Source organism: Populus euphratica, unplaced genomic scaffold, assembly GCF_000495115.2.
Source record: "Populus euphratica unplaced genomic scaffold, PopEup_1.0 scaffold20.1, whole genome shotgun sequence".
Taxonomy (NCBI): domain Eukaryota; kingdom Viridiplantae; phylum Streptophyta; class Magnoliopsida; order Malpighiales; family Salicaceae; genus Populus; species Populus euphratica.
In genome coordinates this window covers 656,770-670,104 of record NW_011499854.1, presented here as the reverse complement: position 1 = coordinate 670,104, position 13,335 = coordinate 656,770, and the positions used below count along the sequence as shown (strand labels likewise).

General features: G+C 33.4%; 2 protein-coding genes across 4 annotated transcripts; both read right to left on the bottom strand.

Annotated features, from left to right (window-relative positions):
* Positions 1-1,878: 1,878 nt before the first annotated feature.
* Positions 1,879-4,812, bottom strand: LOC105122495 (F-box protein SKIP2-like). 3 transcript variants are annotated; one of them, XM_011021619.1, is made up of 2 exons: positions 2,266-4,811; positions 1,879-2,157 (listed from the first exon to the last, which is right to left on the bottom strand). In XM_011021619.1, the coding sequence occupies exon 1, from the start codon at positions 4,177-4,179 to the stop codon at positions 2,458-2,460; it is 1,722 nt and encodes a 573-aa protein (XP_011019921.1). In that variant the 5' UTR covers positions 4,180-4,811; the 3' UTR covers positions 1,879-2,157; positions 2,266-2,457. The 3 variants fall into 3 exon arrangements, with proteins under 3 accessions (XP_011019921.1, XP_011019922.1, XP_011019923.1); XM_011021620.1 differs by lacking the exon at positions 1,879-2,157 and having other exon boundaries at positions 2,177-4,095; positions 4,138-4,812; XM_011021621.1 differs by lacking the exon at positions 1,879-2,157 and having other exon boundaries at positions 2,177-4,098; positions 4,141-4,812.
* A 3,918-nt stretch (positions 4,813-8,730) lies between these two features.
* Positions 8,731-12,320, bottom strand: MGT6 (magnesium transporter 6). Its single transcript, XM_011021618.1, has 4 exons — positions 11,647-12,320; positions 11,128-11,564; positions 9,914-10,198; positions 8,731-9,341 (listed from the first exon to the last, which is right to left on the bottom strand). Exons 1-4 carry the CDS (start codon positions 11,993-11,995, stop codon positions 9,063-9,065), a joined length of 1,350 nt encoding a protein of 449 aa, XP_011019920.1. The 5' UTR covers positions 11,996-12,320; the 3' UTR covers positions 8,731-9,062.
* Between the last annotated feature and the right edge of the window lie 1,015 nt (positions 12,321-13,335).

Genomic DNA, 13,335 nt, shown 5'->3' with positions numbered 1-13,335 from the left:
TTGTTTTGATTTGCATACTCTTTTACATTCGAGGTGTCATAAAATATTCTAACATTAAATTATAGATCTATTTTACCAAATAAAATTTTATATTATAGTTTAAAAACTCAAAACAATATTGACAAAAACAAGCATAAGAAAAAAAAGATCATTTTTTGTTTTTACTATTCAAAGGGTATGAAAAATTTCATTTTAATCTGTGAAGTTTTTGCTAAACTAGACGTGGTCCTTGTTGTTCTAGGTTATCATATATTGACTCTAAATTTCTTTTACATTCCAATCCCTAAATATTAAGGAAGAGAAAGAAGGCTGCCAAAAAATAGAGGAGAGAGCTACATTTTGACCACAAAAAGATAAATTTTGGTTTTAATAGCTTCCTTTTATAGAGGGTAATTTAATGGATATAATATTACCCTTCAAACATTCCAAAAAATTGCGGATCAAGGCCTGTAATGTGGTTTTTTTATTTAATTTGATTTCTTATTTTTATAGTGACTAAAGGAAGTGTTTGAATTGAGATCAAGTTTATTAAGATTTTTAAGATGTTTTGGATAAAAATTAAATTTTATATTGCTGAAATTATTATTATTGTTATACCAGAGGATGCATTGTCTACTATAATAATTTTTATTATCTTAACTTGGGTGAACTAAGGACATATTATCCACTCACTCAATTGATTGTTCTAAGCATTTGGGCGTAGTCTGAGCCTAAAAGCAACTCCAATACAAGAATTAAATGAAGAGCTAAAAAAAAAAAACAATCTTAATTTTTCTTTACTTGTTTTCTATACTTCAAAGGAATAGCTAAATAAAATATTAAAATGGTTTGTCTCATATGAAAGTTATTCCCACCCATCTTTTAAAAAAGTCAAAACCAACAAATTGTGACCAATAAAAAAATAAATTAATTAAATGTAGCCATGTAAAAAAAATAACATCAAAATTATTAAAAAAATAAAACATTTATTTATTCCACTCTAATATAATTTAGCTTTTCAAATAGCTTTTTTCTATTGAAATATATATAAAAAAACTATATTTCATATTATTTAAAATATTATTTTATTAATTTAGTTTTTTTAAAATAGTATCTCTTATTAGAGATGCTATAAGCGTGCCTCAGCTTTCATCTTTAGAGACCACCCGCGATATACCACAACAACTTTATTTTATTTTATTTTTTAAAAAATAGATCTCCATCTACATTGCTATTTAATAAATTATCCGAGTATATCGTACTTTTTAAACAAAACTTAATGTTTTTAATGGTTATATTTTCAATTACTTCTTTAATAATTACATAAGAGTCTAATAAAACACATGAATTTAATAAGAATATGTTTTTTTTTATTTTTTATATGATTTTCATGAATTAATTATTCTTTTTTCATACTACCCCTTAAAAATATCATCTCTCCTTAAAAGTTTTTAGTTTTAACTATTTTTTTATAGGAATAAATGTTTTTAATGATTTTAAAAAAGTCATAATAATTTTTATAATCTCATTATACATCTAAGAAATTGTTGTAATTTATCTTTATTTTTTTATAATATTTATTGAAAATCATATATACTTAACCGCCATAGTAAATCTTCAAAATAAATAAAATAAAATAAAATATATAAAATAAAAAAAACGAGGTAAAATATTTATATCTATTTTTTATTTTTATTTTTTATATTAAAATTAAAAAAATTATCTTAATATTTAATTAGCATTCATAATTTTTTTATATAATTTATCAGTTAATTTTTTTTTTCAATTCATTCTACGAAACATATACATCATTTTTCCATTTCACAACTAACAAATTTCGTGTCGGCGCCTTCTTCCCTTGCATGCAAAATTAACTTGAAATAAATTTTATCCGATATGTTGCCTCAAAAAGGATAATTTGGTTAGATGCTACCAAGAATGTGTTTATTGAAGGGGAGCACGCGCGGCATCAACCTCTGAAAGATAAACCTCTAGTAAATGAAGAAATCACACTCCTATTTTGATTATTCCTAATTAAGGATTATCTGCAATCATTGTGTCTTTGCTGCCACCTTCCTTGTCTTCTCAAACTAATTACCGTACCAACTAGTCTAGTCAGACTGATGATTGTTTCACGTTTCCCTCCATGGAAACTCTATCTTCAAAGAAAACCCTCTCCTTTTGGAAGATTCATGTGACACCACAAAACAGAAAATTACATAAATATATCAGCAAACTCTCGAATAAAAGAATCAGAAGGGGAAAAATAAAACAACACAAGCAAACCTGAAAGATGCAATCCGAGGTAGTCACTCCTCGGAAAAGGGAAAGGAAAGGGAAGAGAAAATACACCAAGAACAAGGAAGCAATATTGATGATGTGCCATTAGCTAGCAATATTTTATTTTGGAAACCTAGCTAACAAGTATTAGAAGGTGATGGCGGCGGTGCAGCTTGGGATCGATGATGATGGCGAATATCAACTAGCATTATCTTCAGTTGGCCTCCTCCTCCTACCAAGTTGAAGAGCGCTTTCGAATTTAGACCTGAGCAAGAGAGCACCCCTGCTGCTGCAGATAACATGAGTTGCTGCTACTGTTGTTGCTGCTGCTGCTGCTGCGCTCCTGGAACTATTAGTGTTTGTCATTGCAGTCGCGGTTCCTTGCTCTTCTTCATTTACTGCTGAAGCTAGTAATGAAATTCCTCCACTATCAAACAGCATTGACCCTGCATCCAATGATACCACCAACGAACTCCTTTGGAACCTTAATCTGGACACCATTGCCTGAGTGACCCCTTTGCACCTCTTCACCTTCAACTTCACCAAATTGGGGCAACCGCGCCCAACAGCTTCGATCCCTGACTTTGAGACATTGGGGCAGTTCTTGATGCATAGCTTCTTCAAGGCCAGGAACTTGGCAGCAATAAATGCCATTTCCGAATCCTGAACAGAATCGGTGTTACAGAGGGCCAACCGCTCAAGTCCGGGGCAGTTGGAAGCCAGGGCATTCAGAGATGGGATAGCTATTGGAATGCCCATAAGCACCACCTCCTGCAGTTGGGAACATTTGTTGGCTATGGAAAACACCCCCTCATCACCAATAGTCCTGCTTCCGAACCTGCTCCATGCATCGATATGTAGCTTTCTAAGCTTCCTGCAAGAATTTGCAATTGCGGATAACCCATCGTCAGTACAATCAGTGGTGCGGCTGAGGTATAGAAGCTGGAGGTCAGGGCAAGAAGAGGATATGGCCAAGAGGCCTGCATCGCCCATCTGGACGTTTTCCATCTGGATCTCAGAAATGGAAGTGGTTTTTCCATGGAGACTAGTCTCGAGGACTCTGTCCCAGTTACCGGAGCTCCTGCAAACAATGAGGGTTTTGATGGAAGAGGAAGCTGAGAGAATTAGAGGGATGAAAAGGCGAGCATTGTGAAGATCTTTGAGGCACAGCCGCTCTAGCCTCAGGCTCCTCTTGTAGTAGTAATTGTGAGCATCCTTCTCCTTCTTGTTGGCATCTCCAGCAACAACAGCATTAATATTATTATGATGATCATTACTAACATCACCACCATCGACATTCAAAGCTCCAGGCCACAATGACGATGCAGGGGTACTGCTAGTGGCATCCAGCTTTCTTAGGCGCTTGAGGGTGAGATCTTGGAGAGAAGGGCAATTAGAGAGAAGCGAGTTGAGGCCTTTGGCACCAAAACCACAGGATGCAAAGGACAGTTTTGTGAGGAGAGGGGGATGGTGGAGAGAGAAAGCATGCAGCCCATCGTCAGAAATATGGATGCAGCCCTTGAGTTTGAGCTTCTTGAGAAATGGGAGAAAAATGGGAATGCGAGAGAGGGCAGCATCGTCTATGCTGAAGAGCTTGCGGGAGCACTTGAGAGACAGAACGGAGACAGTGTTGAAGCGAGAGAGCAAGGAAGGCAGGCATGGAGACAACTCGGAACGAGCAAGCAAAACAAGGCGGTTTCTTGACTTCGAATCCACACATTTCCATCTCTTGCAAACCAGAGAGCAAGAGTTCCTGTCAAGGCAACCCAGCTTCCCAAACACACTGCCCAGGCACTCGTCAGGAAGACTCAAGGTCAAGTCGTCGTCCCCATCAATATCACCGCTGTTTTTTCCAATGATAATAGGCCTGTAAATCTCATGGCCATTATTGCACGAGCATGAAGAAGAGGATTGGCCCATCCCCTCCCGGATTACCTGGATGGATTGTGTATGATGAGCAGGAAGAAAGCATACAAAAAGAAGAAGGATGAAGGGTAGCAAGCTTTTGTATCCATAGACGAGACTTGCTATAATTTACTATCATTAGATGGATTGCTCGGTACTAGTACTCCCAACAAACGGTAAGTGTTATTTGTATTCTGCCGTTGTGTTTTTTATTTTCTCTAAAAGAAAAAGGTTGCAGGAGATAGGGCTTGTTTGGTTTGGTCCCAGGGATAGGCTTGTTCTTTAACCAGACACCACCCAACATCATTGCTCTTACCAAATAATTCCTGAACTGGAATGGACCAATTGATGAGACAAAGAAAGAAGGGAACACCCGTGGTCTGGTCTTGGGGTGGGCACCTTTTCTCTTCGAAAGCGTGGGGCCCTATGTCCCTGATGCTGTCTGCTTCCTGCAATGGGCATCCTCCATGTGTTTCTCCTCCTCCTCCTCTTCTTTAAGCTTTCTCTTTTCACCTAGGGAGAGGCAAAACTCTCCGGGACAAATGGCAAAAGTGTGGCTGATGCGACAACTACTGTGACAGGATGGCAGGACCTTCCAAAATAGTGCTGCTTGTTATGATTTAAAACCTAAAAATATAATAATAAAATGTTCTCCAATCCCTTTTTACGACATCTTTTCGCATTGCAATTCACCTGTTCTTTTCATCTTTTTTTTTTTTAAGTTTAAAATTAATATTTTATTATTATTCTGATTTGCCAACCTTCATCAAGTCAAAAAAACAGGCTCCATGTCTCTGGGTTACGAAGACAATTTGAAACAAAACCTCCCCCCTGAAATTCGCATGCATTCGCCTCCTCCCTTCATTTTTATCCTCTTCCTAGGAAGAAAAACATTAAAAAGGGCACTGCTCAAACTTTAAAACTACTATGAAACTTGTGGTCTAACATAATGATGTAAGCCCGTACCCAAGTAGCGCGAAGTTGAATTAGAGTTTATGTTCTTGTGAAATGGTCTGCTGCTGTCATTTGTGTAAAAAAATAGAAAAGAGTAAGCTACATTTTATATTTTTCATATAAAATGTATTAAAATAATATTTTGTGTATTTTTTAAAAATTATTTTTAAAATCAGTACATTAAAATCATCCAAAACATATAAAAAAATTAATTTTTAATTAAAAAATTATTTTTTTTAAAATACAGGTTGAACCGTGTTTTAAAACACGCCCTTACTATATAATATAACTAGGGATGAGCAAAAAAAACCAATAAATTGATTAAACCAAAAAAACTAAAAAACAATAACTGAAAAAATCGAATTAACCAATTAAAAAAATCATAAAAAAATTCCAATTCAATTTGGTTTTGATTTCTAAAGTCTAAAACTAATTAAACCGAACCAAACTGAACCGGTTCAACCAACCACCACTTAAAAAAAAAGTATAAATAAAATATTTTCTAACCCTAAAATCACATTTAGACATCAGCCATCTCTCTGCATATCCCTCCTTCCCTTTAGCCCCCCCTTCTCTGCATATCCCTCTCCCTTCCCTTCACTTTTCTTTGCTTTGATTTTTCTCTCCTTCCTTTACTCCTTGTAAACCTAAAGTTATAGGTTTTTATGAGGTGCATGCATGGTATGGGAAAGTGTTAAGTTGTGGAATTTTTTTTCTTTTAATTCCCTATTTTTTTTGTTCCCTGTTGTGTTTCTTATTTTTTGCTGGCTTGTGTGGCTGAAGATTTGGACAATTTGTTTATACAAGTTTCAACCAACAAACATAATATCTTTTCTTTATTGTGCGTAGCAAAAGCTTTAGATTTGGAAGCTCTTGTTTTAATTTGATCATACAGAAGCTTTATTATGCGTAGCAAAAGCGTTTTAATTCCCTTCTTCAATGTAGGGATTAGGGATTTTTTTGGGAGTGTGAACAAGTCGGAATAATTTTGGTTTGAACCGGTTTGGAAAGAAAAAGACAAAACCAAACCAAACCATAATTAATCGGTTTGAATCAGTTATTGGTTCGGTTCAAAAAAATTTAAAAATTAGTTTGGTTTTTTATTTTGGTTCAAAATCAAACCGAACTGGAAATTCTCAGCCCTAAATACAACCATCCACAAAAAAAAAAAGAAGAGAAAGCAATGAATTTATGTTTTTGATGTTGTGTTTTTTGCTTTTCGTGATTAACCTACAACTAAAAGTGAATACAACATCAAAAACAAACATGCACAAACTTATATTTTTGTATTAAACAAGGAAGAGCTTACAATTGAAGTTGTATTGTATAGCTAGGGGTAGAGTCGTGCTACACGAATAGATTTTTTTTTGTGTAAAAAATAATATTTAGATGTTGTAAATATATTTTAAAACATGAAAAAAAATTAATAATTTGAGTTATAGATTTGAATGAATTAAATAAGTTGATTTTATTTTAATTAGATAATAGAAAAAATAGGCAATAATAATGTATGGATCAAATTAAAAAAAAGAAGAAGAAATCACGATAACCTTGAAAAATTATTTTTTTTAGAAGAAGACGAACAATATAGCTTAATTATCAAGCCATTAAATATAAAAGGATGAAATTAGATAAAAAAAAAAAGAATAAAAAATCAACATGATTTGATATGAGCTAAAATGACAAACCGATAATCAAAGTAATAAAGGTCGATTCAACCGAGGTTAGCTCGTCCAACTTGTAACCCAGATCATGAGATTAAAATAACTCGATAGAAAAAAATAAAAAAAATTACTTACGTTAGCTTTTCAAATATATGATTTGAATCATTAAATCATAAGCACCTAATATTAAAAAATCACAAATCTCAGTAATCAATCAATCAAATATTGAAGATTGAAATAAAAAACAATAATTTATTTGTACAAAAGGATCCAAAATAAAAAAATAATAATTAAAAAATAGGGATTAAAATAAATAAAAAATAAAATTTATTTTTGATTGAAGAATGAAATTGAAAAGAAAAGTAAATTTAACAAAATGACCCAAATAAAAAAAATCAAAAGAGTGACAATCAAAATTGAATAAAAAATAAAAATATTTTTTTGATTGAATGGTGAAAATAAAAAAATGAATTAAAAAATAATTAAAAAAATTAAAAGAATAAAAACTAAAATTTTAAAAATAACATATCACAAAATAAGACTGAATAATGAAATTAAAAATAAATTAAAATTTTATAGTATAAATTAAAAATTAAAAGAATAAAAACTGAATTTGGTAATATATTAAACGATAATTTTAAAACTTTACATGGTAAATTGATTATAAAGGGATGAAAAAAAAAGTGAAAAAAGAAAAATGACCATCAGCGTTACACTGTCACCCTAGCACCACCACAAGCCAACCCAAGAAAAAAAGGGCACTACCTAGCAGGTTATGGCTCAGTGGTGTAGGTGCTGCTTTCCTTCTTTCGAATTTCGGTTCGAGTCTCAGTGGCAGTGGGGCTGGAAAATGATTTCCTTTGTGTCTTTACTGGGTCCTCTCTGTGTGGTACGTCTGTCACCCCCGCGGTGTCTTATCTGTTCACTGGACTTGCAGGATGTTCAGTGGACCGTGGGATTAGTCGTGGTGCACGCAAGCTGACACCTACATTAATCAAAAAAAAAAAAAACACTGGAACACTTTCAATAACACAACAAAAACTTTGGTTATTATAAAGCTTCGTATGTGCTGCATAAAATATAGAAGCACCTCGGTGTAGGCGTTGTACAAGCCATCAAGTTTTTATTATTCAATAATATTTTATATTTATTAAATTATCAAATAACTCTTCAGATAACCCAATAATAATAATAGAAAAATCATAATGAAAATATTAGAAAGCTCATGATGTCAGTTTATGAATTTATTTTCATAGCTGTTTGGGATTTATTTGTGTTTTTAGAATGTAAAAAAAATTATTTGCTTTTTAATTTAATAATAATTAATAAGCATTGTGAAAAAAAATTTAATGCTCTCAGAAACCAATGCAGTAGTTTTTGGTAAGCAGGAAAAAGCCATCGTTAAGTTACACTGCTCTACAAGTATGGAGGAGCAGTGTTTTTCCAAGCAAGTGTTAGTTTTGGTTAATTTTCTTCTCTTGTGGAGCCAGGCCTGCCTATAAAACTCACACAAGCTGAATCAACTACATGAAAAAGATGCACCGAGCTATAAATTAATTTTGGTACCGCTTTTTGTTTAGGCATGCAATGGTTCACCCGACTGCAAGAAGATCAAAATTCAGAATTCCTGCTGGGAAAAAAAAAATTCGGAAGAATTTTTACTGTGTTTTCTTCTCTGAAAAAAAAAAAACAACAAAAAAATGCCTTATCCCAAACTAGTTGGAAGCAGCTAGATGAATCCTTTGGTGCCATGCACACCAAAGATTTGTCTCGGGTTTAACCCTCAGATCTCATGGTCCAAGATTTGTCTCGGGTTTTAAAACTAAAATGTAAATAACTCATCCTTGCAGCCAATCTCACGACTAAAATCTCAAGTCGACGATATGATACAGACCAGGAAAAAAAAAATGGCAACATAAACTACAGCCAATCTCAAGTCGACGATATGATACACACCAGGAAAAAAAAAATGGCAACATAAACACAACTTTTACAGCCCTCTGTTTGGTTGCCATGAAAAGGATAAAAGATTTCAGCATTACATGAATGCAAAGGTCAAGTTTTCAAGCCCCAAGAAAAAAGAAAAGAGGAAGAGAAGAAGAAACTGACGTGTAGCGTACTTTGGTATGGACTAAAGAAAATCACCAGTCATTTCATACAGTAAGGTTGCCCTCTCCAATATGTACTTGTAAGACAGTGTGTACTGGGATTCACAGATAAGTCAGCTGTGAGAATCTACCACATTAAACACACATCTGCAACTGGCAAAGAGTTAAAGACTTATGAACCAAGTAGCTTCTTCCATCTGGCATAACCTAGAACAAGCAGGAAAAGAAACAAACATCCGGTAGAAGAACTTCCCACAAAGTAGCCAAATATCCCATGTATCTGATACAATTGACAGGGAATGTTCATGCCAAACATCCCAGCTATCAGGGTGTCCACTGCAATAGCAAAAGACGCAATGGTTAATATCAGTTGGAGCTGGATGAGTTCATTTCGCTGGTTGTCAAGCTGAATATTGACATAGTCTTCTGTGTCGTCAATATACTCACGAACCTGAAAATTCAAGAACCCTGTTAACTTCAAGAACGTGAAGCTAAATAATCACCATAAATGGATTGAGAAGTCCAAAAATCTAATCATGGATGCATTTGAATAGCAAAGCATTTTATGCCACTTTCTCACATTCATGATTCCCTCATTGAAAAATTTTCACCATTAAAAGACAACCAATGATACAAGCAGAACCCTAAGTGGAGTCATTAATCCTTTAATTGTTATTCTTGCCTGATTGGGATCGGCACATTGATTTTTGTATGACACCAGTTGCAGTTCAATCAGAACTGATCAGACAAAATTCTGAAGAGTTCAAAGCCCCATGAGCTTCTCAAATTATATAATCCATCAGTAATTTAGCAATCTGAAAATTATAATACAATACTTATAATATTAAGGCAAAACATGTCCCTTATAATGTCAAGAGACAAGCACCTATTTAATTTAGACCAACAAGCTTGCTTTTGGACTGAGAGCATCCTTAGCGAATGACCGGTGTAAGAACTGACATTTATCAAGACACTTATTTGCTTAACATTTTGTCAAGTTGTAGACAAGGAGACAATACTCACAGACAATATTTTATTTCGTGTTCCATCTAGCTGCATAAAATAAGCCTCAAGCAGCATCTCCAAATCCTCTACATCATCATCATCATCCAAAACACTGCTAGTCACCATACTTGCACTCCGGTTAGAGCCAAGTCGAGGGAGATGTGGTGTAGCAAGGGTTATGCTATTTGAAGCTGCAGAACCCACCAAGGCCTCAGATTGCTGATTCTGAATCCACTTCCTTGTCAAATACAAATCTGCCATATCTTCATTGTCATCTAATAGATGTTCAATTTCATCCCTCACCTGATATTAGACAGATAAGTAATCCTTGATGAGAAAATGAGAGAGAGTAAATTAGGATTCAGCATCAACTGTAACAATCTTGATGACGTCTGTCAGTTTCATGTATAAAAAATATTTTACCGCACAAAGTATTATTTAAGTGACAGTTTCAACAATTATAGCGGGAAAAAAAAAAGACATGCAAAATTTACAAGAGATTCACAAACATCAAAGAGTAAAAAAACATTGCCCACAACAATTTCTAGCAATAACGTGATTAGTGTAAATAGCTTCATCAAGATTTTTGCATGAAGTATCCGTACATTCAAGCATATATAGGGAGAGAGGAAGATTGCGCATGCGAAATGATGTTCAAATAATGTACGGTAAAGTTAGGTTCTTTAGAATGCATGAATAATTTCTACATGCCAACTCCCATGTTCTTATCCACGCATTTCCAAGATTGCATAATTCAGCTGAGTAGAATATTTATTATTCCTATGATAACTGGAAAAAGATAAGCGGAGGCATTGTATCAAGTTCAAGTAATTGGATTCCAAGTTCATATTGAAATTGGGGAAAAAAGGAAGAATTGTACATAAGGGATGGCAAAGAAAATGCTAGATGCTTTCTTGATCTTTCTTGTACATGTGTGCACACCTAGATTTATAATTTATTGAGAGGAGGGAGGATCGACTGGAAAAATTGTTAAAAGATTCTATTCAGATATATTCTAGCTTAAATCTTCTATAAGTGCATCTAAAAACTAAGAAAAATGAAATTTAAACATTGGTTTTCCATGCTAAGAGTAAAGCCGTACTGTTAATATTATCAGTATCAGTATTATTTTGTTTGACAAATTAGTTTTTCGTTCTTTCTAAGTTGTACTATTGAAGAGAGATTGTTGAGCAAGACAAGTATTTAGATTACTGTATTGGCAAACTAACTACCTTCTGTACACGAGCAAGCAGACGAGTGAGATTACTTTTCAAACTGCGAACATGTTCAAGATTCTTGGTGCTAACATTCATGGCCAATTCATCCAGCACGGGATAAGCATCTCTCTCCAGGTCAGCCACATTGGAGTCCAAGTAGGTACAGACAACCTCCAAAGCAATCTCCAGAACTTGAAACTCAAATGGAAGCTCACACTGCAAACCTTCAGCAGCTTCTGGAACAGGCAGCCATTGACCCCCGGTAGAAGCATGAGTGTCTGCATTCTGAGAGACCTGCTGGATGTTAACTGCGGTCTTATGAGGAAGTTGTTGCCTTAGCTGATCCACGAATGGAAGAACGTCTTGGCACAGAGGATCCAAAATCAGGACTTCTTCAGCAGTCACTATAGCCCTTATAAACTCTAAGTTGACAACCATGGCTTTCTCCCTGGCTGTAAACAATAATAAAAATTAAAAAACTAAAACTTAAAAAGAAGAAAAGGAGAATAACTAGAAGAAGAAGGAGGAAATTACCAAGAATGTTAGAGGAGTGAGAGAAGACAGGGCCAAGAATTCTCAAATCCCTAGCAGGAATAGAGACGCGCTTGATAATGGCACTTTTATCACATTCCACCAACTCCGAATTCCCCAACCTATCAAATCTCATCCACAGCCTGGCTGCTCCTCCGGCCTTCTTCTTCCCCTTCCCAGGCCCCGTCGCAGCCCCAACCACCAAATTATTGTTGTTGTAATTAGCATCAATTAATTCCGGTGATCTCAACGGTGGAGGAGGCGGAGCAGATGGTGGTGATTGCAGGCCACCAGCCTTCTTCAAGCGACGACGGCTGTTTTTGCGTAAAAAGAAAGGCAGGCCCTTCCCCATTTTTCATTGACGTGTTTCTGGAAGAAGAAAAGAGACGAATTCACTGAAAACCATGGAGACCCCACAAGCAGAAGCAGCAGCGGAAGCGGCACATGCTCTTAACTAATTTATCAGTTTCTCTTGGAATTAATTTCTTCACAAATACACATCAAATAATGTTGTTGTTTTGGGTTTTGTGGATGATTCATTCTATTATGTTTCTAGGGAGCCAAAAAAAATGAAAATAGAAAGAAAGACCTGCTTACAGTCAGATGAACGCGACAGAGAGGGGTGTGTGTGCGTGATCGGACCTGATTCTAATGGGAGAGATGAGATCTCTCTCTAATCGCTAATATCATCTCCAATAAAAAATAGTATATTGAAAGCTAAATTAATAAAATAATTTTTTAAATAATATAAATGTAGTTTTTTTGTTATATAATAAAAAACTATTTAAAAAATTAATTATATTTTAATATATTTCATGTTAAATTAATTTAATATAATTATATAACTAATTTAGATATTTTATATGTAATATAATTATGATGTTATTAATTATATGAGTAATATGAGTAATTTATAAAAGTAATATAAAATTAATGAAATAATATAAAAGTTAAAAGATATAATTTAAAATTTATTTTTATAAATATTTTTAGTTTTTAGTTTTATATCTTACCGTTAAAATTTTAAATTTTTAAAAATAAATTTAAATTCTTTAAAAAAAAGGCTAACATTTTAAATTTTTATTTTTATTTTTTTAAAAAAATTCAAACTTTAAAAAAATAACCACTAACATTTTAAATTTTTATTTTTATTTAAAAAAAAATCAAATTTTAAAAAAATAACGACCAACATTTTAAATTTTAAAATTAAAAAAATAATCACTAACATTCTAAGATTTCAAAAATAAATATTAAAATTATTCTTGATTCTTCGGTCATTATACTTTAGTGATGATTTTTAATTTAAGTAATAAATCTAACAAATTTACCGATTTTTCTATTTATTTCTTATCATCTTCTTAAAATGCTTATTTGAGAATAATTATTTAAATTTCCTCTATTTTCTACAAAGTAAGGATATACTCGAGCACATAACTATTTTGTTTGTTATTCAAATCCTGTAATTGAATCTTTACTTGTATTTAGTCATATAGAGTTAAGTAAACAATATTTCTCTGGTAAGAAGTTTTTACTTCTTTATGATTTTTTTTATTGTATAGACATTTAAATTCAAGTATGTTAAGTCATTAATTAATTAATTAATTAGAATCACTTAGTTGAGTAGAAATATCTTATAATTCACTCATAAGAAAGTTAGTAAAAGAGTTTGAAAAATTTGAATTCATTTATATT

Excerpts from the sequence above, each read along its gene's own strand:
- LOC105122495 (XM_011021619.1), bottom strand. The coding sequence starts at position 4,179 with ATGGGCCAATCCTCTTCTTCATGCTCGTGCAATAATGGCCATGAGATT.
- MGT6 (XM_011021618.1), bottom strand. The coding sequence starts at position 11,995 with ATGGGGAAGGGCCTGCCTTTCTTTTTACGCAAAAACAGCCGTCGTCGC. Across the intron at positions 11,565-11,646 it reads TCACTCCTCTAACATTCTTG|CCAGGGAGAAAGCCATGGTT; the intron begins GTAATTTCCTCC and ends TATTGTTTACAG. Across the intron at positions 10,199-11,127 it reads TGCTTGCTCGTGTACAGAAG|GTGAGGGATGAAATTGAACA; the intron begins GTAGTTAGTTTG and ends GTCTAATATCAG.